The sequence below is a fragment of the Narcine bancroftii genome, chromosome 7 (genome assembly GCF_036971445.1).
Source record: "Narcine bancroftii isolate sNarBan1 chromosome 7, sNarBan1.hap1, whole genome shotgun sequence".
Classification (NCBI taxonomy): domain Eukaryota; kingdom Metazoa; phylum Chordata; class Chondrichthyes; order Torpediniformes; family Narcinidae; genus Narcine; species Narcine bancroftii.
Genome location: NC_091475.1, coordinates 14,162,821 through 14,188,792, shown reverse-complemented (window position 1 = coordinate 14,188,792; position 25,972 = coordinate 14,162,821). Strand labels below are relative to the sequence as shown.

At 45.4% G+C, this 25,972-nt stretch overlaps 1 protein-coding gene across 7 annotated transcripts in view; it reads left to right on the top strand.

The window, feature by feature from the left end:
- erg (ETS transcription factor ERG) overlaps window positions 1-25,972 on the top strand; it is a 262,636-nt gene that overhangs the window by 10,230 nt on the left and 226,434 nt on the right. Inside the window, exons 1-2 of one of the 7 annotated variants that reach the window (XM_069888904.1) lie at window positions 13,913-13,939; window positions 16,884-16,955. The exons of 5 other annotated variants lie outside the window; for them this stretch is intronic. In XM_069888904.1, coding sequence (XP_069745005.1) covers window positions 16,937-16,955 — 19 coding nt within the window. In that variant the 5' untranslated portion in view covers window positions 13,913-13,939; window positions 16,884-16,936. Of the gene's footprint in view, window positions 1-13,906; window positions 13,940-16,883; window positions 16,956-25,972 lie in introns of those variants that run through there. One more of the 7 variants, XM_069888908.1, reaches the window with a different exon arrangement.

The following is a 25,972-nucleotide window of genomic DNA, read 5'->3' as shown; positions in this document are numbered from 1 at the left end:
GGCCCTGCTCTGCCAGCCTGTTCCTTCTCCCTCACCTAACTGTAACCAATCTACCCTCTTCCTGTCTCCTAGATGTAATAGTGTCCCTGTAACTTCTATCTATCACACCTTCTGCCTCCCGAATTTTGCAATGTCATCTTCAAATTCAAATTGTTACTCTTCAGTGTCAGATTTAGGTATCAGAAAAGTTGTAAACCCAGTTCACCCTGTTAATAACTCTGCCTTCCATCTGATAAACAAATATAATCATTATTTTCTACTTTCTGTCTTTAATAACTTTCTTATCTATGCTAACATTGACCTTGTGGCGGCGCACAATCCTCATGGCGAACCGGCCCCGCTTGTATCGCCTCGTGGCGGGGCAGCCATGTGGAAATGGTGTCGTCAGAGGTTTCTCTCTGACTCCGGCATCCCTTCCAGCGCCCACCCTGGGGAGCGATTATGATGTCACAATGCACCTGGTGACTGAGCTCGTGCTGCCCTTAAAGGGGCGCGCTGAATTGGAATAAAAACAGTCGTTAACAACCCTTAATGTGGTAGCGGTGATTTCCTTCAGCTCCTGCAATCGCCACAACCTTTTATTTCATGGGCCTCAGAAGCAGAATCAGAATTTATTGTCATGAAAAAGTAATGAAATTCAGTGTTTTGTGGCAGCGTAGTCTAAAATTCATATTATAATAATCTTACAACATTACTATAAAAAAAATAAAAATAGCAGTGCACAAAAAGTAAGGTAGTGTCTTTTGTTCATTGATTATTCAGGAATCTGATGGCAGCGGGGAAGAAGCTGTCTCTGTGCTGCTGAGTGCTCGACTTTAGGCTCCTGTACCTTTTTTCCTGATGGTAGCAGAGTGAAGAGGGGATGGCCTGGATGGTGGGGGTCTTTGAGGATAGAGGCTGCTTTTTTAAGACACTGCCTCATGTAGATGTCCTCGATGGAGTGAAGTCGGGTGCCTGTGATGTCACAGGCTGAGTTAACAACCCTCTGGAGTTTATTCTTGTCCTGAGAGTTGGCACCTCCATACCAGGCAGTGATGCAATCGGCCAGAATGCTCTCCACGATACACCTGTAGAAGTTTATGGGCTTCTCAGGTCCGGGCAACATCCTTGTAAATGTTCCTGCTCTTTTTCAATCTTATTGGTATATTTCCTGTAGGTAGTTAAGCAAAACTGGACACAATACACCAAATTTGGCCTCATTAATATCTTGTACAACTTCATCATAACATCCCACCTCCTTTTCTCAATTCTTTGATTTATGAAGGCCAATATGCCAAAAGCTCTCTTTATGACCCCATCTACCTGTGATGTCACTTTCAAGGACTTATGTCTCTGTATTCCCAGACCCCTCTGTACTACAATACTCTAACAATGCACTAACATTTACTGTAAGTCCTACAGTAGTTTGTCATGTCAAAGCGCATTAACTCATACTTTTCCACATTAATATCCGTCAACCATTTTGTAGCCTATTTTTACAGCTGGTCCAGGTTCTGCTGCAGCCTCCCTCACTATCCACTACACCCCAATCTTGGTGCCATTCAATTTACACGTTATCATCCAGATCATTAACAACAATGGACCCAGAACTGATCCCTGAGGCACATCACTTGTCACTGGCCTCCAGTCATAGAGGCAATCCTCATTCTCTGGTTTCTCCTGCAAAGCCAGTGTCTAATTGCATTTACAACTTCATCCTGGATACCGTGCGAGTGAACCTTCTTGATTAACCTCCCGTGTGGGACTTTGTCAAAGGCGTCCCCTATTTCCCTTGTCAGCCTTCTCTGTTACTTTATCAAAATATTTAATCAGGCCGTCAAAGATCTTTAAGAAATATGTCTTGGCTCTCTTTATCAACTCAGACTACCAAATGGCCAGTAATTTCCTTTCCCTTTTTATTGTTATTTAAAACTATGTCGCTAACAGTGTTGAACTGACCAGTATCCACTAACTGGGTGTGCCTATACAGTACATCCCTTTCTCATCATGTTCAAACCACATATCTTCCAAGGACTGGATTATTACAATTTTTCTGCAATGTCCACCCTTATTTTCCACAGCAACCAATCCAGACCAGGTGAAACTAACATTAAGCAGAGCCTGTCTTTCTAGTGTCTTCTCCTTATCACTTTTCACCCAGTCAATTATCTCCACCACCTCACCTTCTTCTGAGATTTTGGAAAAAAGCTCTCCTTGGTAAAGACTGATAAGAATCACCCATTAAATATGCCAGCCATGTCCTCCATTTTGTTGATCCCTAACTGGTCTCATCCCGCTCCTTCACATGTTAGCATGCTATTAATCACTTCAACTGCCAATCTACACTTCTACCCACATACTCCCTCTACAAGATATTTTACACCCACTCCATGGGGTCCTCTACCCTGGCAGGAAGGCATCACATAATGAAGGGCTAAAGTAATAGAAATTTCTGTCTTCTAACTGCACTGGGCAACGCTTTCTTTGAAAAGTTTTCTTCCTGAAAGAAAATTGGGGATTATGATAGGCAACTTCAATCTGACAACAAAGAAAAATTCAGATTTTCTGTATCACGTAGGAAGTTGGAGAAACAGTAAATTAACTTTTATTGAATATAGCATGTTTAATCGCATAATGATGCTGAGACATTGCGGTATTTCAACTGACTTAAAAATTGTTTTGCCACTGATTTTTGTTTTTACTCAGTATCTGATGCCTCTCTTGTCAGTGTCCAACAATAGTCGGCCAGCTTTGATGGATTCTAGTTGCCCTGCTACTGCTTTTCCACGGTCGCAAGGTCCTGGTGGAATCTTTCACCATGTTTGTCACTGACTGCACCAAGATCAGCAGGGAAGACGTCCAAGTGCGAAGGCAGAAAATGAATTTTAAACGACACGATGCCCTTCATGGTTTTGTAGGCTCTCAATTAGCTGGAGTAGTTTATATGTAACTTAAAAATAGGTTACATCAAAAATATGCTTCGTGATAGGAAAACGTCAAGGTGATTTTTGTGATCAGCTGCCCAAAATCCATGAAATAACCCAAAAATGTTCAGGAAGCAAAATCTTCATTGCCCAGCTCTACGGCTTCCCTTTGAGAATCACATTTTAGCCTTCATCATTCCACCCATGCTCTATGATGCTGTGTTCTAGTTTACCTCTACTTGCCCTTTTAAAGCTGAGTACCACTTTGAGAGCAGTTGCACAGTTGGAAGGATCTTGCCTTTCCAACTATATTTTTCTCTTTCCAGTCTTGCTGGGTCCATGGCACAAGAAGTAATTCAGAGATTATTATTTGAGGACCTGCTTTTTAAACTCCCCACCCCCCCACCAGCTCCTGAAAGTCTGACCATAGGACCTCAACTTCTGCCCTTTCCATATCACTCATATGGATGTGTCCCGTGACATTTGACTTTTTCCCTTTAACCTTGTAGAATACTGTGGCCCACTGTGATGTTCTGTACTCTAGAACCAGAGTGAGCGCATCATGCAAAATTAATTTTGACAGTCGTTGAAATCACCAGGAGCATTGTATTACCATTGCTACAAGCTTTTCTCATATCTTCCTTACTTCTTTCGACAACTTTGCTCCTGCTGTTCCGTGCCATGCAAATCTCTCCAGCCAATATATTTTGTTCCTTGCTCCTATCTCTGGCCCCATGCAGATTCTGCTCTCTGTTCTTCATGCCCAGGATCAGTCTGCACTATTACCTGTAAAAACACAACGCTGGAGAAACTCAGCAGGTCAAACAGTGTCCTTTATATAGCAAAGGCAAAATACATAACTGACGTTTTGGGCTTGAGCCCTTTACCATGCATCGATGAAGGGCTCAAGCCCGAAACGTCAATTATGTATTTTTTTAACCTTTGCTATATAAAGGACACTGTTTGACCTGCTGAGTTTCTACAGCATTGTGTTTTTACTTCAACCATGCTGTATACAGATATTTGTGTTACCTGCCTGTCACCCTTTCCTATCAGAGCTAGCACCCCCACCCCTCCCCCCCCACCCCACACCCCATCCAACTCCTTTTCCATTTATCCTGCCTTTTCAAATGTCCCATACTCTGGAATATTTAATCCTCAATCCTGCAAACCTGTTTCTTAATTCACTGTAACCATTTGCCTTGATTTGTTCCTGCAATGTATCCAGTTTGTTAAAAATGGTTTGTACTTATCAAGTCAGGTCAAGCTTATTGTCATCCGATTGCACAAGTACAACCTGACAGTTCTCCAGTCCTCGCTGCAAAAACACAATATAACCAGATATAACACTCATGCAGTCAAAAAATACACACACAGGTCAAGTCTTCATAAGCACAAATAAATAAATAAATTTTGTTTCATGAATATAAGAGCCTTGGATGGTTAATGTGAGCAGTTCCTTTGGTTGTTCAGCATTCTCATTGCCTGTGGAAAGAAGCTGTTCCTCAGCCTAGTGATACTCCTGCATCTCTTTCCCAATGGACCATGGAGGTGGACCAGTGAGAGGATTCTGTAGCTGGCTGCTGGTGACTCGAGGCGAGGAACCCACGGAGGCTGCGGACTGCTGGAGACTGCTGTCAGGGGATTTGCACTAGGCCGCAGACTGCTGGAGACTGTCTTTATCTGGCTTGTTGTGGTGGGGGGGGGGGGGGGTACCAGGTATCGGAACTGGAATGCAAGGAGGTCCGTGACCGTGTTGGAAGTTCTGATCTGGATCTCAGGTCGTCAGTGGTTTGGACTGGACTCTGAGTGGTTGTGGAGGCTGTGAAAGTGTTGGAGGCGAATCTGCAGACACTCAGTGATTCTGGGGGGACTCTCTTTTGCTTCTTTTTCTCTGACTGTAAGAAATGTAAGAGGCACCTCGGCAATTTCTGCCGGTGGCGAATCTGTCTGCCTTGCAGAAGCAAAAGGGAATTTCATGTAATAGGACACTGTTTTATTACTATGACAATAAAATGAATCTTGAATCTTGAAATTCAGCTGCTCCCATCGGGAAAGAGATCCAGGAGGATCAGAGCCAGCACCACCAGGCTGAGGAACAGCTTCTTCTCACGGGCAGTGAGAATGCTGAACGACCGAAGGAACTGCTCACACTAACCATCTGAGACTTTAGTGTTCATGAAACAATATTTATTTATTTATGTAGATGGATGTCCTGTATATGCAGTGTTTGTCTGTATGTGTGTTATGTCTAGATTTATATCTGCGTGTTTTGCTCCGAGGACCGGAGAATGCTGTTTCGTCGGGCTGTACTTGTACAATCAGATGACAATAAACTTGACTTGTTAGTTCCTATATGTAGCACAAATGGATCATTCTACTTCTGCTTTTAAATACTTACCCAGGTGGGAGGCAATGTCCTTATCCCTCGTTCAAAGATGTTTGCAGATCTATTCCTCCAATCGAATCAGAATAAAAATTTATTGTCATGAACATGGCACAAAATTTGTTGTTTTATGGGAGTGTCACAGTGAGTAAAATTACATTTAAAAATAATTAAACTAGTGCTAGAGAAAGTGGGTGGTGTCTTTTGCTTGTTGTCCTTCAGAAATTTTATGGCAGAAGGGAAGAAGCTGTCCTTATGCTGCTGGATCTTCAACCTCAGGCTCAGGATAGTTGCTTTCTTAAGTCACCAGCTCTTGCATACGTCCTCGATGGTGTGGAGACTGAGGCCTGCGACGACGCTGGCCAAGTTCTTGTTCTGTGCTTTGACACCATCATACTACCAGTCAGAAAGGTCTCCACAGTGCACCTATAGAAATTTGCAAGAGTCTTTGGTGACTTACCGAATCTCCTCAAACTCCTCACGAAGTATAGTCTACTGGCAAGCCATTTTCGTGATTGCACAGTGCTGTTCTCGGCTATTCCTTTGTTCTCTGCCACTTTGCCTACTTGAATAGAATTCTGTTCCAATGTAATGACATCAGATTGTCTATCCTCCCTTTGGACTTTGCACACATCTATAATGGAATCAAGATCTGCATTTGTGAGGGAAGGTGAAACTCCTGAATTGCTATATCCTAGGATTCCATTCCTGCCTGATTCACAATGATATCTCACTAGCATTCACCAAAGTCTTAATCCAAGCTAATTTAAGAGGATCAAACTGTTCACATCATTTTCCCTTCCTTGAAGGCACTGAGCTCTTTAAGGATAAATAGAAGATGCTGGTGGAGAATGTGAAGGCAAAGCACATATAACAGAAGAAATCCCTAACAATCTGAACAAACTTAATTCAGCACCCACCCCTCTGACTGATCTTGCTACTTGGGCAAAATCTACAGATCCAATGAGGAACTCATTAACTATCTCAGGGACTGCAAGTCTTCCTCAACCAAAAAGGGCTGAAGATGTTTATTAACTAAACATTAGTTAGGATATATTATGTTTAAATAGATTTACTTATTCTGAATTTGTCCTTAATTAAAAAAAAATTAATTGCACTAGACCACACATGTCAAACTCTGGCCCGCAGGCCAAATTTGGCCCGCGATATAATTATATTTGGCCCGCAAGATCATTTCAAAAATGTATTAGAGGTGGCCCGCCCTGCAGCGAGAGCCGATGCTGTTTTTTGGTAATGTCATCCCCACCATCCTCCCCCTTCATTGCACATCCTTCCCCATTGTAACACGAGAAATTGTAACACGAGAAGTCTGTCGATGTCATCAGCCGGCAAGCCAGTTGGAAGGCTCCCCGCACAACCAGTCACTTCTCCCACCTGTCGAGCGGTGTGGCGGATGGGCGAGCGCCTGTGATTTCCTGTTGGTGCGACGAACGTGGCAGGCTGCGCACGGCCCCCAGGCAGCGCGAGCCCCGCGCGACTGGCACCGGACGGCCCTTCCACAGTGCGAGCGCACTTCTCCCGGTCGCCACGGCCTTCAGCGCTTGCACCTACGCGGACCCCAGGGACGGCTGGTTCGGCCCTGCACGTGAAGAGAGAGATGGTGGCTGTCCGCAAAGGCTGATCAGCAGCGCGCTGGGCCTGAGTGGGTGGGTAAGCAGGGGTGGGCAGAGAGTGTAGGTGAGGAGTAATGGGCAGGGGATGTTATGGTGGTGCGAGGGGCAGTTAGAGGGAGGGATGAGTAGAAGGAGGGGTGGATAGGGAAGAGGTAAAAGGGGAGGAGCAGGGCGAGTAGGGGAGGGGTGATTAGAGGGTGAGAGACGGGTAGAGGGAGGAACAGGTTGAGGGGAGAGGCAGTAGAGGGGCGTGTATAGGATGGGGTGGGTAGAGGCAGAGCGAGTGGAGTGAGGGGTGAGTAGAGGTTGGGTAAAGGACTGGTCAGGTAGAGGGATGGTGGGTCGAGGGTGAATAGAGGCCTAGAGCCTGAGGAGTGAGCAGGAAATGCTGAGTCCTGATGCAGGCCAAAATGCTGACTACATCTCCACAGGGACCAAGTATGTTTCCCTCAGGTCAAGCAAAGGGTGAACTTGAGCTACCTACTCCTGACCTGTAACATTATCCTCCTAAAGTTATATCCTAAAGTTTAACATTACATATGTTGAAAGAAGAGAAAACATGCAGATGTTGTTGAAAAATTTCAATGAATATTTAGTTCGGCCCTCGACTTAGTCCAAGTTTTTAATTTTGGAACTCCGTGAATTTGAGTTTGACACCCCTGCACTAGACAGTTCCTACCTGGTTTCCCTAAAAACTAACTACCTGAGGTGCAAATTACCCCTTCCCCATTTTACACTGTTTTTTCCACACCAACCATCTTCCTGATTTTCATCCTATGTTGAAATTGTTCTCTTTAAATTCACACTGTGATGGAGATACAGGAGTTATAATTCTATAAGTGTTTGGCCCAGAAAATGTCTCCTTAAAAAATTGTGTAAACTAACTGACTGGAGTTTTTGCAAACATTTTCAACCTTTTAATTCTATGGCCTGAGGATATCACCTGTTTCAAAAGGACTTCCATCATCACCCAAGAAGAGAAAGGTGACCTGTCTCAATGGCTATCGGCCGTAGCACTTACGCGATTAAGTGCTTAAGGAGCAAATTCACTCTTGAATTAGGAAGGTGTATCCACTTCAATTTGGTGGATACTACCTTGCTGGTCCTCTCCTCTAAATTAGATCACCCAGACCACAAGAACACCTGCATCAGACTGTTGTTCATTGACTACTGCTCAATGTTCAACACTGTCATACCAGCAAAATTCAAGATCAAACTATGGGATCAGGGACTCTGTTCATCCTACTGCAAATGGATCTTTGACTTCCTCAGATGCAGATCCCAATCAGTGCTAATGAGCAATATCACCTCCTCTTTAATGACCATCAACACAGGGATGCCTTCCAGGCTGTGTGCTTAGTCCCCTGTTCTGTTCCTTGTACTCTAGTGAATGTCTAGCCAAATTTGGCTAGACATTCTACAATCTTGCTGATGACATTGTTGGCCAAATAATAGGAAATGATGTGTCAGAGTATAGCATGGAGATCAAGAATCTGGCTGAGTGGTGCCAAAGCAACAATAATCACCAAGACCAAGGGGCTTATTGTGGATTTTAGGAAGGGGAGGACAGGGGGCCCACACAACTGTCCACATTGGTGGAGTGGAGGTTGAGGGGACTGGTACCTTCAAGTTCCTGCAACCAGTACATCAAGGCAACCATAAAGAGGGCATACTCTGAGGAGATTTGGCAAGTGGTTGAATATTTGGTCAAACTTTTACACTGTGAAAAGAGGGAGCAAACCTGGTTTGGTATTTTGGATACCCCAGGAACACAGAAGGCTGGAGATGCTCGCAAACATAGCCAGGTCCATCACCAGCTCTAACTTCACATCTACTGTAGGCATCTTTGTGAGGTGCCATCTTAAGAAGGCAGCAAGCCACATAAACGACACCCATCATCTTGGTCAGATCTTCTTGCTGCTTACCTTCAGGGAAAAGCTGAAGCACATTAGATCCAATGGCCATCTGGGTCTTCAACCTCCCTTTACTACCCTAATCATAAATTACTCCAATACCACAAAAACCTGTCGACACAATTGAAAAGTCACTTTGATCGCGCACCTGCTGTAACTGTGAATATTTATTACCTAGTTTAAAAAAATATTTATCATCTCTTTCAGTGCAGTATTTTGACGAATAAGATTGGAGTTTTATTTTTTACAAAGTACCTCTTTGGCCGCACCAAGTAAGAATGTCAGTGCATATGGACATTGTACAATGTGTATGACAATACTCATGATTAAATCATTGGGTTGAGGCTTGAGGAGAGCTCCTGCCACAATGTCTTCAACTGCCACAATCATCTTCCCTGGTGCTGAGTTGATTCCTGCCAGGAGATTGCTTTCTTTTTGAATCTTATTGATTTCGATTCTCCTCCTCCAGCCCACTTTCAGTGGAGGATGTCAGATTCCTGCAGATTCCAGCTCCTTCGCCCACGACGAGACCGAGGCTGTAATAAGGTCTGGAGCCCAGTGACTCTGACCAAACCCTGGTCTCAATCCACTTGGACTTCGTCCAACGAGTCTACTTGGACCCTCCAGTCAGTCATTGAGACCGTTTTAACGTCTATCACGTTACTCCAATAAGAAACAAGTGCCTGAGAAAACATTGGTACTCTATGAACGCGAAGGTATGTCCCTCGCTGCTCTTCTAACTCTGGTCTCCCATTCTCTGCCGTTGATCCAAATATTTTGAAACGATCATCTGGCGTTGGGGGAACGGATCCTTCAATTTTTCATCTTTCCGCCAGAGCGAGTTTCGCGCACACACTGAGATGCGAGTTTCATTTCCCCGAGTTAGTGTTCCCAGCCCGGCCGAATGGCTTCCAGATTTGGACAGAATCTCCCCTGTCTAGACTCTACGTTGCGAATTTCTCCCACCCCCCCCCCCCCCACCTTCTCTCCTACGGCAACTGGAAAATAAAATGCCAAAAGCTTTAAAAAATACCGCCCATCCCTCAAGATTTCTCATAAAGATGTGTGACAGATTCGCACAGTCGCGACGTCTCTGCCCCAAGAGCTTTGCAAAATACGTGTCGTCTGCTACTTAATGCATTTCCATCCAGTCCTTCGCCTGGGAGACAAAGATAATTCTTCTTGAGGACGAAATATTAAAAGTAACTGTATTCAGTTTCAGCTTGAACACAAGAGGAGTATTGTATTTATAAATTACAATATTAAAATATCCTTGTCTGAAAAAAAATTCCTCCATAAATTTCAGAGAAAGTTGAAACGATTTCACATTTCGATAACGATCGCTCACTTTTTTGGGGGCCAAAGAAAAGATTGTTCTGGATGTGAATTGAGATTGGATCTTGAATTAAGAATAACACACTCTGGGTGCCCTCTCATACCTTGATGGTGAATGAGGAGTGATCTGACTCCAGATAATTTTAACAACGACTCCATTCGAATAATGATTTGGCGAATTCATATAATCAGTAACATTCCGCGGGGCTGAAATATAACGTTTAACTCTTTACGATTAAGAGCTTATTCCGTATTCTGAACATCGGCAAAAACGTTTCAAAATTCTGTACCTTACACATGACAAAGTCACAATCACAGGAATTGGGGGGAAAAGCATATCCTACGAGATTTGCACGCTCGCACTGGGACAAAACATGTTACAGGCATTGACAGCCCTTAAAATGGTCCCTAGCAAAAGATACGACATTAATATACCACATACACACTCCTCGTGCACATAAAAAACAGACCGGCGTAGTCCTGCATAAAACGTGTCAAGAAATAAATAATTTGAATACTTTATTTTCGTGAGTTCAGAAGGTTCCAAACTACTTCACGTCCAATTTCTTTCATGCTTGAAGTTGGTTTATTATGGGATACCCAGCAATCAATTCGTATTTAGCAAAATTCCACCGACTACAATGAGATAATGATCAGACGATGAACTTTTTTTATCCCCCCCCCCCCCCCAAATGCTGGTTTATGAATATTGGCAGTAAGCCAGTAAATTCTGCTCAAAGTTGACGACTGGGTCTCCAGGTGACGTCTTGGAACGGTGACCTCCAGCAATCGCCCCAACTGACCTTCCCCGGTCACCTTGGGCTTCATTAAATAAATGAGAACCCATAAAGCCGGAGTCACCCTGGGTCCCGGGAACTGTGTAAGAAGCAGATTTGGTCGGCACATTTATTCTGGATCTGCAAGCGGATACTTTAATTCGCTAAATTATATTCAAAAAGAGATTATGTAGTCTATTTAAGTACAGATACCATCGGTTATATTCCTTTTTTGTTCCTCCATGGGTTAACTATCAGAATTGATTCTAATAGACCCATATAACGGATCCTCTGCACCAACTATGTTGGTGTAATTTAATTGATGCACAAATATAACCGCCTGCAAAACATACCAGCACATAAAACACGTGCGTAGGTATTAAATGATCACATATTCAGAAAGATTCATGTTTGCTAAATGTGTAATATCTGACAACGGGAACCAACTCTTTCTCTTCCTGGGCGCGCACAAGGGAAGCGCCCACGCCAGGTCACCAGGTGTGCATCTGCACGGCATGTTTCAGGTGTCTGTCCATTCCTCTCTATTTCCTGGGATGAATCAAATGCGGCTCAGGCCGCGGAGACTCAGCATTCGTTCACCGCGTCGCAGCGCACCGACACGGGCGATCTGGCCCACGGAATCCACTCCTCAGTGGTGGCTCAGATTCCAAGACTGGACGGTCAGAGGAGTTGCCGTCTTTGGGTTGAGACGCTCAACCGAGTCTCTGCTCTCCCAAGCTGACTGCAAAGGGCCTCGGACTCCTACTCTGAAGTAGATGAGATTAATCACTCCCCTGATTAATATCCTTCAGACATCATGCTGAAATATTGACATATTTCAATCCCTAGAACAAAGTGGGCGATATGTTTCTTATCAGAGTAGAGGGAGTTGACGCACAAATTTGTTTCCAAACACAACTGCGTTCACTCTCCAATTGGGTTTATCCATGGAGTGTAAAACCTATTGCAACATGTTGAAAATAAGGAACAGGCTGCATTTTCAATTTGTTCCCTATCACGTAAAAGTATTTTAATTGATCATCTGCAACATTGGACACGAATCCCGCTGTTCCAGAAATTCTGGGCTGGCTGCGGGAGTGCTGCGCTGCCATCTCGGAGATCCCATCACAATATCCCAAGCCGGGAAGGGGAATTCTCCCGGTAGCTCAGGCAATATTTATCCTGCACCCATCCTCACAAAAACCAGATGATCTTATCTTTGTTTCACTGATGTTTGTGGAATTTCCGGTTCCAAACTGGCTGCTGTGTTTCCTACATCAACTGGATTTCAAAGATGCTTAACAACGCGTTGCGGCGTCCCGAATAGCGCTATAATAATGTACGTCTGGTCATATGGAAAGTCACAAATTAAGATGCCGATGTGTTTGGAGGGTGGGGCGGGGGGCAAAGACCCTAAAAGATCCTTTCGGACGATTTTTCACCCGTTTTTTGTTTTTTCTTGTATGTTGGCACAAGCATTGACTGAACTATGGATCAGAATCAAGATTGCAAAAATGACCCGAGAACGTCGTCAGTTTTCAAAGAGTCATTATTTGTTGAGCGGGGCTGAGTTCCCAATCAAAAAATAATTGCAATGGATAACAACGAACTTTCACTGTTGAATGTGAAAGTGGGTGTAAACATTGATATCGACCAAGTCTTTTCGTTACCACCTGGCAGCAAATAAACCCACAAAGGTGAACATAACCACAGGATGAGAAAGACAAAAACTGCAGTTGCAGATAAAGAATATGGGGGGGGGGGGGGAGAGGCAATGTTGCAATTGGTAGTTCTCACTCCCTTGTTTGATTTCCATGCTGACCCATATTCCACTTTAGATTAAAAGCAGGAAATCGAGGCCTTTTTTTTGTTGAGGTGTGTGTGCAACAAAGTAAGGAGGGGGTGCTTTGGCTGGATGTCATGGGTGGGGGGGGGGGGAAATGAGTGACAGAAACGACCCCTTTCATTCATATAGAAGCAGCGTCTGACCCAGTCTTGGGGGTCGGCGTGGTTTCTTTTTAAAGACTTAAATTTTTGTAAGGAATATTTTTGGCAGACTTCAGGAATGTCTGGGAGCTCGGGGAATGGGGCATGCGCGTGGTCTAATGTTCTGTTTAAAAAAAAGGAGAAAGTTATAGACTAAACCGCAGAAATGTAAACACGTCTGCAGGGAAAAAAAGGAGAAAGTCACTGAACACACAGGTACCACAATCAGACTTTTGTATGAGGAACCCTAGTGCGCCGAGTAAAACAGAACTGTTGTGGGCTTATTGTACAATTAACAAATATTGCTAACATCTGTTTATGGAGATGGAAAGATTTCATTCAAACATCCCCTGCTCAGAACCGCATTTAATTTCCAACACAATTCGTCGGACAGACGAATGTTTCCCCGTTTATATTTACCGCCCTTTCACAGACAACATTTTTACTCCAATTTCCTTATCCTTGCCCCTCTCTTTTCCTCCCATTGCTTCTTTTTCCTGTAAATTTACTTCCGAATCTTGTTCAGTTGCGGTTTTTATTGGTGTCGCTGCGTGGTTAACGAATCACCCATTCCTTCTGCACATCTCTCCGCCCCACACTCCTCTGCCTTCTCATTTGACCCTTTTGTGGGATCTCCCTCTGCCCCTGTGTCTTTCAGTCTCCTTGTCTCCCTTCATTCCCCTTGTCTGCCTCTTCTGCTGACCAACCCTTTCCTCCTTCTGTTTTCTCTTGCCTCTTTTTTTCCCCGTCGACGGCTCTCTCCGTTTGAACTCGACCCCTCTTTCCCTCTCTAACTCGCTCAAACCCTCTCCTCCCTCCCTCCCTCCCGCTTCTTTTTGTGTCTGGCTCTTGCTGTAAAGTGTATGGGGAGTCTGGGCACTCTCACTGATCCGTGATTGGAGATTTCAGGGAAACAAGGAATTCCATTCACCGAGTCTCCCATTCACAGCACTCACACCAGAAGTAGCGCCTCCGACACCCGACTGCTTGGACCCCTCCAGACACTGTAAGTACGGACCCTTCCTTCACCGCCGCCTGGGTTCCTATCATTTTGCATCGCCTATATAAAAATTAATTACAAAATGAGCTCCACTCATTAGTTAACTGTTTGACACCTCGCATTGACTCACGAGTCGGTTTTGTAGCCAATGCACGAAAGGTTTTTTTTTGAGATTTTTCCAGATGTTGGAGAGATGTTTACCCCCGTTTGTCTGTCCGTAAAAGTGAAAGCTGTTCGTGACGTGATGTCCTGACCGGAGTCTAGAAGTTTTTTGTTGTTGTTGAGAACAGAAACGACAGCCACTAAAGTTGGTCTTCAAGGTTGGAGCCAAATAACGGGGCGAGCAAATAGCTCGGTTCAGGGAAAACGACTCGACTCCGTTTTTTCCCCATTCAGCCGAATAAACGTGAACGTTGCAGGGTTAAATGTTGACCCAAGAACCGTCCGAGGCATCGCGGACGGACTCCGGACAGCGCTCGCGACTGTTTATTCCCTCGCCCCTTTCCCACCTTGGCATTTCTCCTGGTTCCCACTTCCTTCCAATTTACACACCTTTACAGTTCTATCCTTCCCATCCAGCCTCAGCTTCTCCCCCCCCCTCCCCTCCCCACCCCAGTCGAGAAAGCGCACAGGCTTGCGTCCATACTCAGCGACCGGGGATGGACATCACCCCCCACCCCGCCTTGCATTTGACACGTGTTTAAAAAAAAATGTTAGTTGGAGGGTCACATTTCTTTGGGATTTCGAAATATAAAAGTCTGAAGTTAATCCGTGGACTCGCGTTATCATTGCCCAGATGGTTATTCTGCCCAGCGGAGTTTAGCGCGCACTCCGCGTCAGATCCAGCCCGTTTGCAGTAGTATCCCCATTGAAAACTTGGCATTTCGCAATTCAGTTTTCAAGGATATCCAAGGATTTAAAAAAAAAGTTTCTCTGATTAAGCAAAAGTGAGCAAAATGATTAAAGTAACGTTTCATTTACTGTTTTACTGGAATAATCTGCCTTGCATACTAGCATCTGACTGTGGTTCACACCGAGATAGCAGCTCCTTCTCTTTATTAATCCCATATTTCCTCATTTATGAGGGGGAAAGTGCATGCGAATGAGCTGGGCCAGCGTCTGCATGGAAATATACTTTAAACCGTTAAGAACAAAGCGAGGAAGGGCTTTGAAAGAGGGGAGGGGGTGGGTAGCAGGGGGGGTGGTGGTGGTGGTGGGGAGGGAGGGGGTGGTGGTGGTGGGGAGGGAGGGGGGTCCTGGTGGTGGGGAGGGAGGGGGGTGGTGGTGGTGGGGAGGGAGGGGGGTGCTGGTGGTGGGGAGGGAGGGGGGTGCTGGTGGTGGGGAGGGAGGGGGGTGCTGGTGGTGGGGAGGGAGGGGGGTGCTGGTGGTGGGGAGGGAGGGGGGTGCTGGTGGTGGGGAGGGAGGGGGGTGCTGGTGGTGGGGAGGGAGGGGGGTGCTGGTGGTGGGGAGGGAGGGGGGTGCTGGTGGTGGGGAGGGAGGGGGGTGCTGGTGGTGGGGAGGGAGGGGGGTGCTGGTGGTGGGGAGGGAGGGGGGTGCTGGTGGGGAGGGAGGGGTGGTAGAGGTGGTGGTGGGGGGGGGGGGGGAGAAACAACACGGAAGGCTAAACGCGTTGTTGCTGTGTAGTGTTCGAGAGTGGCCAGACACTCAGCGAGTCGATGGAGTTGGACCCCCATCTCCAAGACCGGCTGCTTCAGTTCTCCCTTACACTTTAGCCCGGAGACGACAAATTAAACCATACCGTAAATCTTCTATTATAGGTAGTAAAAACTAATTTTAGATTTCCTGCCCATCGCAGCCGCTCGCCTGATTGCTACCAGTTGCAAGAATGCCCCAATGGTTTAAAAGGGCAATGCCTTATGGGCGTTTTAATTCGGTTCAGATTTTTTTGGGGGGGGGGGAACCCAGTTGTCAGACATAAATTTCCCCTTCTCACCTGTTTAGCTAGACAAGTGAGAGAAGGAATGATTAATCCGCGTTGTTTGATGACTCCCTGGATTTAATTGTCACTGATGGGTGAACGTGAAGCCCTCCAACCCTGCGGCAAAGTTTGCATATCGCATTTATTCAGAGTTGATCTGACGGACTGGTTCAATAGTGAGGGGCTTTTCAGGGGTTTCGTTGGAAGATTAGCGGGGATGAGGTCCATTCAGGAGAAAAGTTGCTCAATTTGGTGGGGAGGGGCGGGGGGTTTGATTTCGAAAGACTGCAGGTTAAGATCGGCACTTAAACTTTGGATGTACACTTTTAATACTGTTCTTGACTTGTCCGACATATCCTCCACGGGCAATGCGACACCAATCAGATGAGTCTTGGTCAATTTTTCATTCATTATTTTAAGGGCAACGAAAATATTTGAAACTTGTTTCATCGGAAGTTATATAAATTCGACCAGAAAAAAGTGCACCTGAAGGAGAAGTTTCTATTTTCAATAGCCTAAAGTTGTCATTTCCCGATGCGCCGAATTCTCGGTCAAAATAGACTGGGAGTAACGCGGGCTGCAACCAAATTCGGCGCTAAGGCAGCGTGTGGATTTCCAGAAACCTTAATGCACAGTGGTGGGAGGAGGAGGGTAGGAAATCCCAAAGAGGTGGGATTGGAGGAACTCAGCGGATCGCGAGGGCATAAGCAGTGGCGGGGGGGGGGGGGGGGTGACTGACTAAGAGGCTTGAGGATGATGCACCCTGATAGGAGGAAGGCAGGGAAGGGGAGTGGGGGCTAGAAGCAGGTGATGGGCAGGCAAGAGGGGAGGAAAGAAAGGGGAAACGAGAAGGGGGAGTGGGATGAGAGGAATTGGGGGAAGCAAGGGGGTGTTGTGAAATCAAGGGTGCGGGCTGGTTACCAGAAATTGGAGACGTGGATGGTGATACCATTTGGCTGTAGATTGTCATGCAGAATTTAAGGTGCTGTTGCTCCAATTTGTGTGTTGCAGTGGGCCATGGGCAGTATGGGAATGGGAAGTGGAGGAAAGCTGAGTTGGAGAAGATGAAAGGTGTGAGAGAAGGTAAGGCGATGGTGCAATTCAATCTTGCGGCTGAGAACCTAGCATTTTAGGTACCAGTGAAATGGGAGTCAATCATGTGGCGTGATGTGAATATCTTTTTTAATGAACTGTGTCTCCATAGAAATGAGGATGGAGCTGAATGATGTTGGAAGGGTGTCATCTTCAATTCAGTAGGGCAGCTGGATTGGACACTTCACATTGTATCCCAATGTTCCTCTGTAACCCATCAGCCTGCAGCCTTGGTGAATTCCATTAAGGATGCATGGCAAATGAATTCCTCCAACCAACAGTCAATGACCCATTGGAATTGTGGTTACCAAGGCATGCAATATCATCATTTTGGGGCCCATGGTGAAAATATCACCTTGTAAAGCAATGCTCCAGAATATCTAGTTTTCTCAGTTCTTCCTTATAATGTTGAATGTATCATTTTAATTTTTTATTTTTGTAACTCTTAAGTTCATGGTCCCCACCGCAGAAATTTTCATTATTTATCTGTTAAACGTATACACTCTTGTATGAGCCCCCCCCCAAAAAAACTTCAAGAATCTCTGGTTTCTGCTCAAGTGGCCATTCTCCATGGGGGTGGGGGGAGGAATTAGATGGAACAGACTGACAGCCCATGCATTCTCCTTGGCCAGATTCTTTTGTTTTCCACTGGTGGAAATGAAGAATAGACAAGGAGCAAGATAAAGTGACAGGGATCTCCCAGAGGCCAACCATTTAATTTCTGTGCCTCATTCCCATGCTGACATGGCCTCGTATTGTCAAACCAAGAGCACCCGTAAATTGAATGAGCAACATTTAATGTGCCTTGAGGCACTCTCAAACCAGAAGGCATTAACATCGATGTCTCTGGTTTCTGCTAGCCATCTCCCTGCTCCCCCTCCCTTCTCATTCCCTCTGTCTTCTTCCCTCCAGCTCTCCACCTCCTTTCCTCTCCATTCACAGAGCCTTCCCCCTCCCCCTGTTTGCTGGTGTGCCCTCCCTCCCTTATCCACCTATTACCCCCTGCCTGTCCTCCTTCTGCACCTCCCTCTCCCAAACATTTTGTTTGGGTTCGTATCGACATTTTGTCATACTTTAATGAAGAGTTCAGGCTTGAAACATTGGTTTGCTATATCACAATCACAAGATATAGGAGGAGAAGTGATCCCATTGACCCATTGTGTCTGCTCCGCTATTCTAATCATGAGCTGATCCATCCACCCACTTAGCCCCTCTCCCCGGCTTTCACCCCATAACCATAACCCTGACTAATCAAATACTTTCAGATCTGTAAAGTATATGAAGTATCTATATAAAGTATACTGTTTGACCTGCAGAGTTTCTTCAGCATTGTGTTTTTAATATGAATCCCATGCCCTTCCTTGCCCGGTGGCCATTGTTTTTCTTCTACTCCAGTGGCAACTGAGAGGGTGGTTTTCTTTGTTTTGTGCCTTGGCTGTAACTGGTTCTGGACTCGCTCTTAAATATCTGCTGGAGTTCATTCTGATTGTTACAGTGTATTTATGACTACTTTAATAGCTTGGAATGCTGATTTTCTTTTCTCTCTGGAGTGTGGTACAATAGCGTAATATTTAATTTCCTTTGCTCTGTATTTAATCTGGATCAAAAGAGGAAAATAACTTAAATATCTGGGAACAAATGGTTGTGTAAGATGCTTTTCCTGCAGTGACTTTGATGCTTTATCTCTGGAGCGTTGTCACTCAATATTTCAGAATGTGTTCAAGTTCTCAGAGGAACTCAACAAGTTGAGAAGCATCAGTGGGAGAAAAAGAATTATCGATGGTTTGGGTCAGACCCTTCTTCAGACGAGACTGACGCAGCTTGACCTGCTAAATTCCTCCAGCTGATCGTTTTTTATTTGCTCTGGACTCTAACATCTGCAGTCTCTCGTCTATGCCCTTGCCTTCATTGGCATCTCTAAAGTATTTTCAATGAGAGAATAAGTAATTTGTGCATCGCATTGTACTGGGATATAAATCAGTTGGATGGTTAGATGAAAGCATCACTGTGGGGGAACTTATAGATCACAGAACCAAGCCCTTCAGCCCTCAGGCTCAATGTTTAACATCAAGCATCCATCTGCGCCAATTCCTTTCCAATCCCACTTATTCTCCCATGATCCCATCGAGTCCACCCAGATTCTCTTAGTCATTAGGACTTTAGGGTGAACTGGAAGTCGCCAATTAAGCTATCAACCCACTTATCTTTGGGGAGGGAATGGTTAGCACAGCATTTAGCGTATTGTTATTACAGCATCAGCAATGTGGGTTTGAATCTGGCGCTGCCTGAAACCTCGTGTGTGCGTGGGCTTCCTCCGGGAGCTCTGATTTCCTCCCACCCTGACAAATGTACTGGAATTGTAGGGTATTTTTTAAAAAATAGTTTAATTAGAATTTTTGACCATACATGCAGTCAATTACAAAATTAAAAAAAAAAGTACAAATGTTAATCCAGGATTTACTCCAGGATGGTTGTACCCCCAACAAAAAGATAGATGTGGAAAGAAAAGCAAGAAAAAAAGGAAAGAAGGAAAGGAAAGCAGAACGGATCGGTGAAAGGTGCTGCACACTCCTTGGATCATACATTCATATTCCGAATTTTATTTGGAGGAGATCATCGCAGGTCTCAAGTGTTAGGAGAACACAGCTAAAAATTTACACTTGAAAATTGTAAATATGGTCGGCAAACTTGTAAAAAATATGTCGTACTTATTTCTTAATTATAGGTAATTTTCTCAAGGGGAAGACAACTATGTATTCTAATGTGGCAGACCGAGATGGGAATCAGACTTCCATGCAACTGCCAACGCAATTTTAACAAAATCTATTTGATGATGAGATAGTTTCAGTTTATCACTGTAATATTTCCCAGTAAAGATAATTCTGGGCTTTGTGGAAATTTAATTCTTGTGATCTGCTCTAAGAAACTTCCTAAATCTACCCAAAAAGGTCTCACTTTAGAACATAACCAGGTTGAATGTAAAAAAAAAGTTCCTACTTCTTCACCACATCTAAAACATCAGCCTGATAAGTCTGACTTTAATTTATTTAATTTCTGTGGTGTGAGATATAATTGATGCAGAATATTATATTCTACTAATCCACATCTTACATTTATCGTATTAGTCATACTATCCCGACATAGTTCAGACCAAGTTTCCTCATGTATTCTTACATTTAAGTCTGATTCCCATCTCTGCCTGGACTTATGAAACCCCTTGTTTTTGGTGGGGGGGGGGGTTCCCATTTGAAGTAAGTGATACTTTGCTGAAGTAAATTTCTTGGTTTTTCCCTTTTGAATCAGTGTCTCCACATCACTGCAGTTTGGTTAAAAAACATTGTTGGCCCAATTTATCCCTTAGATGTGCTCTTATTTGAAAATAGCAGAAGAATTTTGTACTTATTTTTTAATTGTTCAAATGACATCAATTGTCCTTGCTCATGACAATATTCAATATATCTGATTCTTTTAAGAGATCAAATTTCTAAAATTTGATTGCCCTTTATTCAAGGGCAAATTGTGAATCAAATAAGCCTCCCCTTGTTCCAAAATCACTATTTATTTTAAACCAGATATTGATTAAGTGTTTTAGCAAAGGGGTTTTCTCTCTCACCAGTTACTAATTTCATATTGCATTTATATATAAAGTCCTCAGCTATTCTCTCTCCTAAGTTATTTAAGACTTGTAGGTTAATTGGGATATTTGGGCAGCGGAGGCTTGTAGGCCAGAGGGCCTGTTACTGAGCCATATGTCTTGAAAAAAAAGTCCCTCACCTGAAATGTTGGCAATCTATTACTGCCTGAGCTGCTGAGTTCCTCCATCGGCTTGTTACCTAGATGTCTGGTGTATGAAACCAGGGAAACACCATACAATCCTAGGAAGAATGTGCCAACTCTTATGCAGAAAGCCCTGGATGTTAGCATTGAACCTAGGGAATGGAGATGTGAGACAGTCATTTCACTAGCCACTTTTAGGTCAAAGACACAGGTGAATATTTTTTTTCATTAAATGTTTCAGTTTGCTGTGCATTTGCACCACTGAGACATTGGGTATTATTAAATCATTTGAAAGAATTCCACTTGAAAATGCATTTCATATCCAGGAGCGGGGTCTCAGACAGTTAAAAAGTTTGCAATTGCGCCATTCTGACTCAAGGCAAGTTCATCTGAAAGCTGTCCGCATTACAAAATACAGTCTGGCATGCGTATATCAAAAAAGGAAAGGATAAACAGCAGAATTTCCTTTAAAATCCCTTCAGACATTGAACAACAAGAATAGATAGATGCACAAATATTCAGGGAATGGAGGGATATGGACTATGTGCAGGCAGAAGAGATTTAGTTTAATTTGGTATTGTGCTGGGTGTAGATATCATGGGCTGTCGGGCCTGTTCCTGTGCTCCACTGTTTTCTAATTTAATACATATTGAATATAATTTATTATGGTGAATGTTACAAAAAAGTTAAAGGTTTCTGCAAATTTGTAGAGTGAAATAAATCATACAAAATACAAATTATATCATAAAATAGTACAAACATTTTATGCATCTTTACATGATCCTATCTTTGAGACAATGTGAAGCAGGTCACTTAATTATGATTACAATCAAATGAGACAGTACAGTGTCTACTCCAGTAGAGCTACTAAATCAATTCACCAGACACAGTGGTTAGTCGGCAAAGACTCTTTATTCAAATTTGCCTCCTCTTTTAAATCCCTTCCTGCCTGGACACCCGGGACCGGGAGTGACATCACCCCATGCCCTATAACTCACCTGAAGGGAGCATGACTTAAAGTAAAGATGACGGGAGCTCTGCGCCATCTTGTACGTGATTACCCAACTCCCTAGTGCGCTATGATTTAGCCTGCAGCACCGCGTGGCCTTATGACCAGGTGAGTGAGTGTCGATTAGGCCTGCGGCGCTGCACAGTCATTTGTCCAGCTGCACGGGACACGGTTCGGCCCACTGTGTCACGTGGCCGCTCGGCCCGCTACACCCCACCCGAATCGTCGCTCAGAAGAGATGAACCAGCTGCGTGTGCCTTAGGTGGACATGCCCTCGTCTCCTGAGCTGAGGGCAGTGAATAGGGGTAGTAGGGTCCACATGTGCTGGTTTGAGTGTCTATAGTAAACAGATGAGAATGTCCCCCAGTGTCTAAAGTGTACACAACCCCATCCTTTTTGATCACGCAGAAAGATTAATTGTACGGCCGTTGCAATGGCGATCCTGGGGCCTGTCTATGCACGAACACAAAGTCAGTGCCGAGGAAGGCTGGAGGCACATGCTGTTTGGAGGGTCTATGCCAGTTGGTTGGGATCGTTTTTTTTAGAGTTGCAGCTGCTTTGAAGCACGACCAGGTCAGAAGGCCAGGAGTCAGACAAGAAGTGAACATACCTGGAAGCAAGAGAACTGAACCGTAAACCATTACTGTGGATGACGCTGGCATGTCTTCCTTCAGGGTGGTGAGCACTCCCAGTAGAACCCATGGCAACTCGTCTACCCAATTGGGCCCAGTGAGTCAGGCTTTGAGTGTGGTCTTGAGTTGCCAGTGGTAATGTTCCAAAAGACCATTGGACTGAAGGTGGTGCGCTGTGGTATGATGCAGTTGTGTGCCACAAAAGCACGCAAGGGCAGTCCATAATGCGGAGGTGAATTGTGCTCCACGGTCTGAGGTGACGTGTGTGGGAACTTCGAATTTTGAGATCCAGTTGGCAGTGAACGCTCTGGTTCATGTCTCAGCGTCGCTGGATGGCAATGGGATGGCCTCCGGTCTATGACCATGAGGATGTATCTCATGTTCTGAAACACTGGCAGTGGTCTGACCAGGTTTATATGTACACCGATGCATTGCTGGGAAAGACTGGAGAGGCACCTTGGTGTGCCACTGAAATTTGGAAGTTTGGCAGTGGGTCCAGCATCTTTCTTAAGTCCATGCCATACATATTTGGTTCCCATGAGCTTGTCCATTGCTCTGATGGAGGGATGAGACAGGTTGTGAACTTTGTCAAAAAGGTCCTGGTTCTAAGACGCAGGGACTATCGCCCTGGCGTAGCCCATAGACACGTCGCAAAGCAGACTTGGTCTGACCAGTTGTGGTGCCACATGTTGTATGTCTAGGTTTGTGATGGCAGTTCTATACGCCTGACAGGTCCACGGCCTGCGCACTCGCCAAGTCAGAGATATTGATGCCACCCTGGATATCATATACTGCCAGTCTGAACAGCGCATCAGTGACCAGATTGTTTTTTTTCCCTGAAACATAATGCACATCCATAGTGAACTCGGAAATGAATGACAAGTGGCGTTGCTGCCTGGCCGACCACAGATCCGATATCTTGCTAAAGGCAAAAATGAGTGGCTTAAGATCCGTGAAAATGGTGAAGTGGTGGTCCTCCAAAACATATCGGAAGTATCATGTGGCCAGGTAGAACGCCAACAGCTCTCAATCAAATGCACTCTACTTCATTTCTGATGGCCGTAGGTGGTGGCTAAAGAAAGCCATGGGTTGCCAATGGCTATTGACAGACTGTTTGAGAACCAGGCCCACCACTGCATCAGAAGTCTCTGTGGTGAGTGCCAGGGCAGCGGTGGGATTAGGCTACCCGATGCTGCGTTGGCCAGAGCATCTTTGGTGGCTGTGAACGCAAATTCCACCTCTGCGGTCTAAATAACTGCTTTGCTCTTTGTGGTGAGGAGTTGAAACAGTAGACAAGAATGTCAGCGGCTGCCAGAATGAAACAGTGATAGAAATTCACCATGCCCAAAGCTTTCTGCACTCCTTTAACCGTGGTAGGTTTTGGGAAAGCACATATGGCGTCCACTTTGGTGGATAAGGGAAACATACCTTCTGCCATGATCTTGTGCCCTAGGAAATGGATGGTGCTTTTGTCAAACTGGCAGTTGCTAGGGTTGACCTTAAGCCCGAATTCATCTCGCCATTGGAACGGGCGGCATAAGTGCATTTGATGATCTTGCTCATTCTGACTGGCAATGAGAAGTACATGTATGTGAATTCCAAATCCCTGCCCAAAGCATCCATAAGCCGCTGGAATGTTTGAGTGGTGTTCTTCAAACCAAATGACATCCTGAGGAATTCAAAAAGCCTGAAAGGAGTAATAATTGTGGTTTTGGGAATGTCATCTGGATGGGCTGGGATTTGATGATGTCCCTTGAAGAAGTCAACCTTGGAAAAGACACAGCAGTGGTGCAGGGGGGCAGTGAAATGTGTGGAAAAGGGTATCTGTCGGGTGTAGTTATATCGTTGAGGGTCTTCACCCTTCGGTGTTCTTGGGCACCATGTGCAATGGTGATGTCCAAGGGCTGTTGGAATGCCGAATGATACCCAATTCTCCCATGGCAGTCCCTGCTGTAGTTCATCTGACGGAAGACAACAAGCCCTGGCGTAAGGGGTCAATGTAATGGACACACCATGGACCGTTGTCGAGGAATTGAATTTGGGAGAGAGTACACCAGGAAATGTGTTGAGCGGGGCAACATAGGTTTGAGTGGGTAGAGCGGGCACCCCGAGTAGGGAGACTCGACATTTGCTGCTTCTCAGAGGGTAACGTTTGGAAAGTAGTGGCGTTGACGAGCTTCTTCCACTTAACGCCAACGAGCAGTTCGTGGGAGGAAATCTGGACCCACAGAAGCCCAAATGAAATTCCAATGGAATTGGTGGATTGGTGGATTGGTGTCTCCTATCTGAACCGAGCCAAAGCTAGGGGTGGAAGTCCCATTCGCAGCTTGAAGGGCGAGTCCCTGTCGCTTATGCATCTTTTTGAAGTCCGGTGGTGGGAACAAACTGAGCTCAGCGCTTGTGCACACGAGAAATATGTTCTTTCTGAGCTTCATGCTGAAGAGAGAGGAGGCGAGTACTCGTGGCAGCTGCCGAGGCCACTACTGGCATTTCCCGACAACTTTTCAGCCACGGTAGCCACATGGGGGGCACGGATCTATGGGCATTCCCTCCCCCCCCCACCCCCCTCCCCCTCCCCACCCCCCCACCCCCCACCCCCCTCCCCCTCCCCACCCCCCCCACCCCCCATCCCCCTCCCCCCCCACTGGCGGTGGTCAAAACACCATTCTCGGTGCCTTTTTGCTTGAACTGCAGGGCGCAGGGCTCGGGAGATGTCTCTGCCGAGCACACGGACTGCGTTGATGCAGACTCCTGCCTTGGCGTGTGATAGTCTGTCAGCCTCTTGGGCCATGTCATGGGGACGGCATAATTCCATGTTTGCTCTTGGTGACTGGGTTCGTCAGGAATAAGGTCTCAAACTGAACTAGCGCAAGCATTTCATTCATTACATTGGACGGACTCAAAAGCCGCATGTCCTGCTCATTCCAGGGTGTCCAGGAGGAACTGCTGGTGGAGTGGGTTTTTTTGGCCGGGGGCGTCCAATAAATCCACCGCTGTCGTGGCGTCCGGTGCCCCGGACGACGTGCCAAAACTTTGTTGTCCTCAGCTGTTATTCGGTGAAGGTGGAACTGGGTCTCAGCCTGGTTCCGCCACACTAGAGGCTGGTGAGCCCAGAAAGGGAGCAAGTGCACGCCTCCTGTGTTATCTGCAGCTGCTGCCCCCATGTTGACTGGGAATTCAAACTTGGGCAATTGGAGGGACTACTCTAGGAGAGCTACTAAATCAATTGGAGGGACTACTCTAGGAGAGCTACTAAATCAATTGGAGGGACTACTCTAGGAGAGCTACTAAATCAATTGGAGGGACTACTCTAGGAGAGCTACTAAATCAATTGGAGGGACTACTCTAGGAGAGCTACTAAATCAATTGGAGGGACTACTCTAGGAGAGCTACTAAATCAATTCACGAGTCAGCAAAGACTCTTTAGTCAAATTTGCCTCCTCTTTCAGATCCCTTCCTGCCCAACACCCTAGTGCGCTGCGATTTAGCCCGCAGTGCGGCGTGGTTTTTCGGCCAGGTGAGTGAGCGGCAGTTGTTGCACAGGTGACGGTTCGGCCCACTCCAATGGTAATTATTTGATTCATCCAATT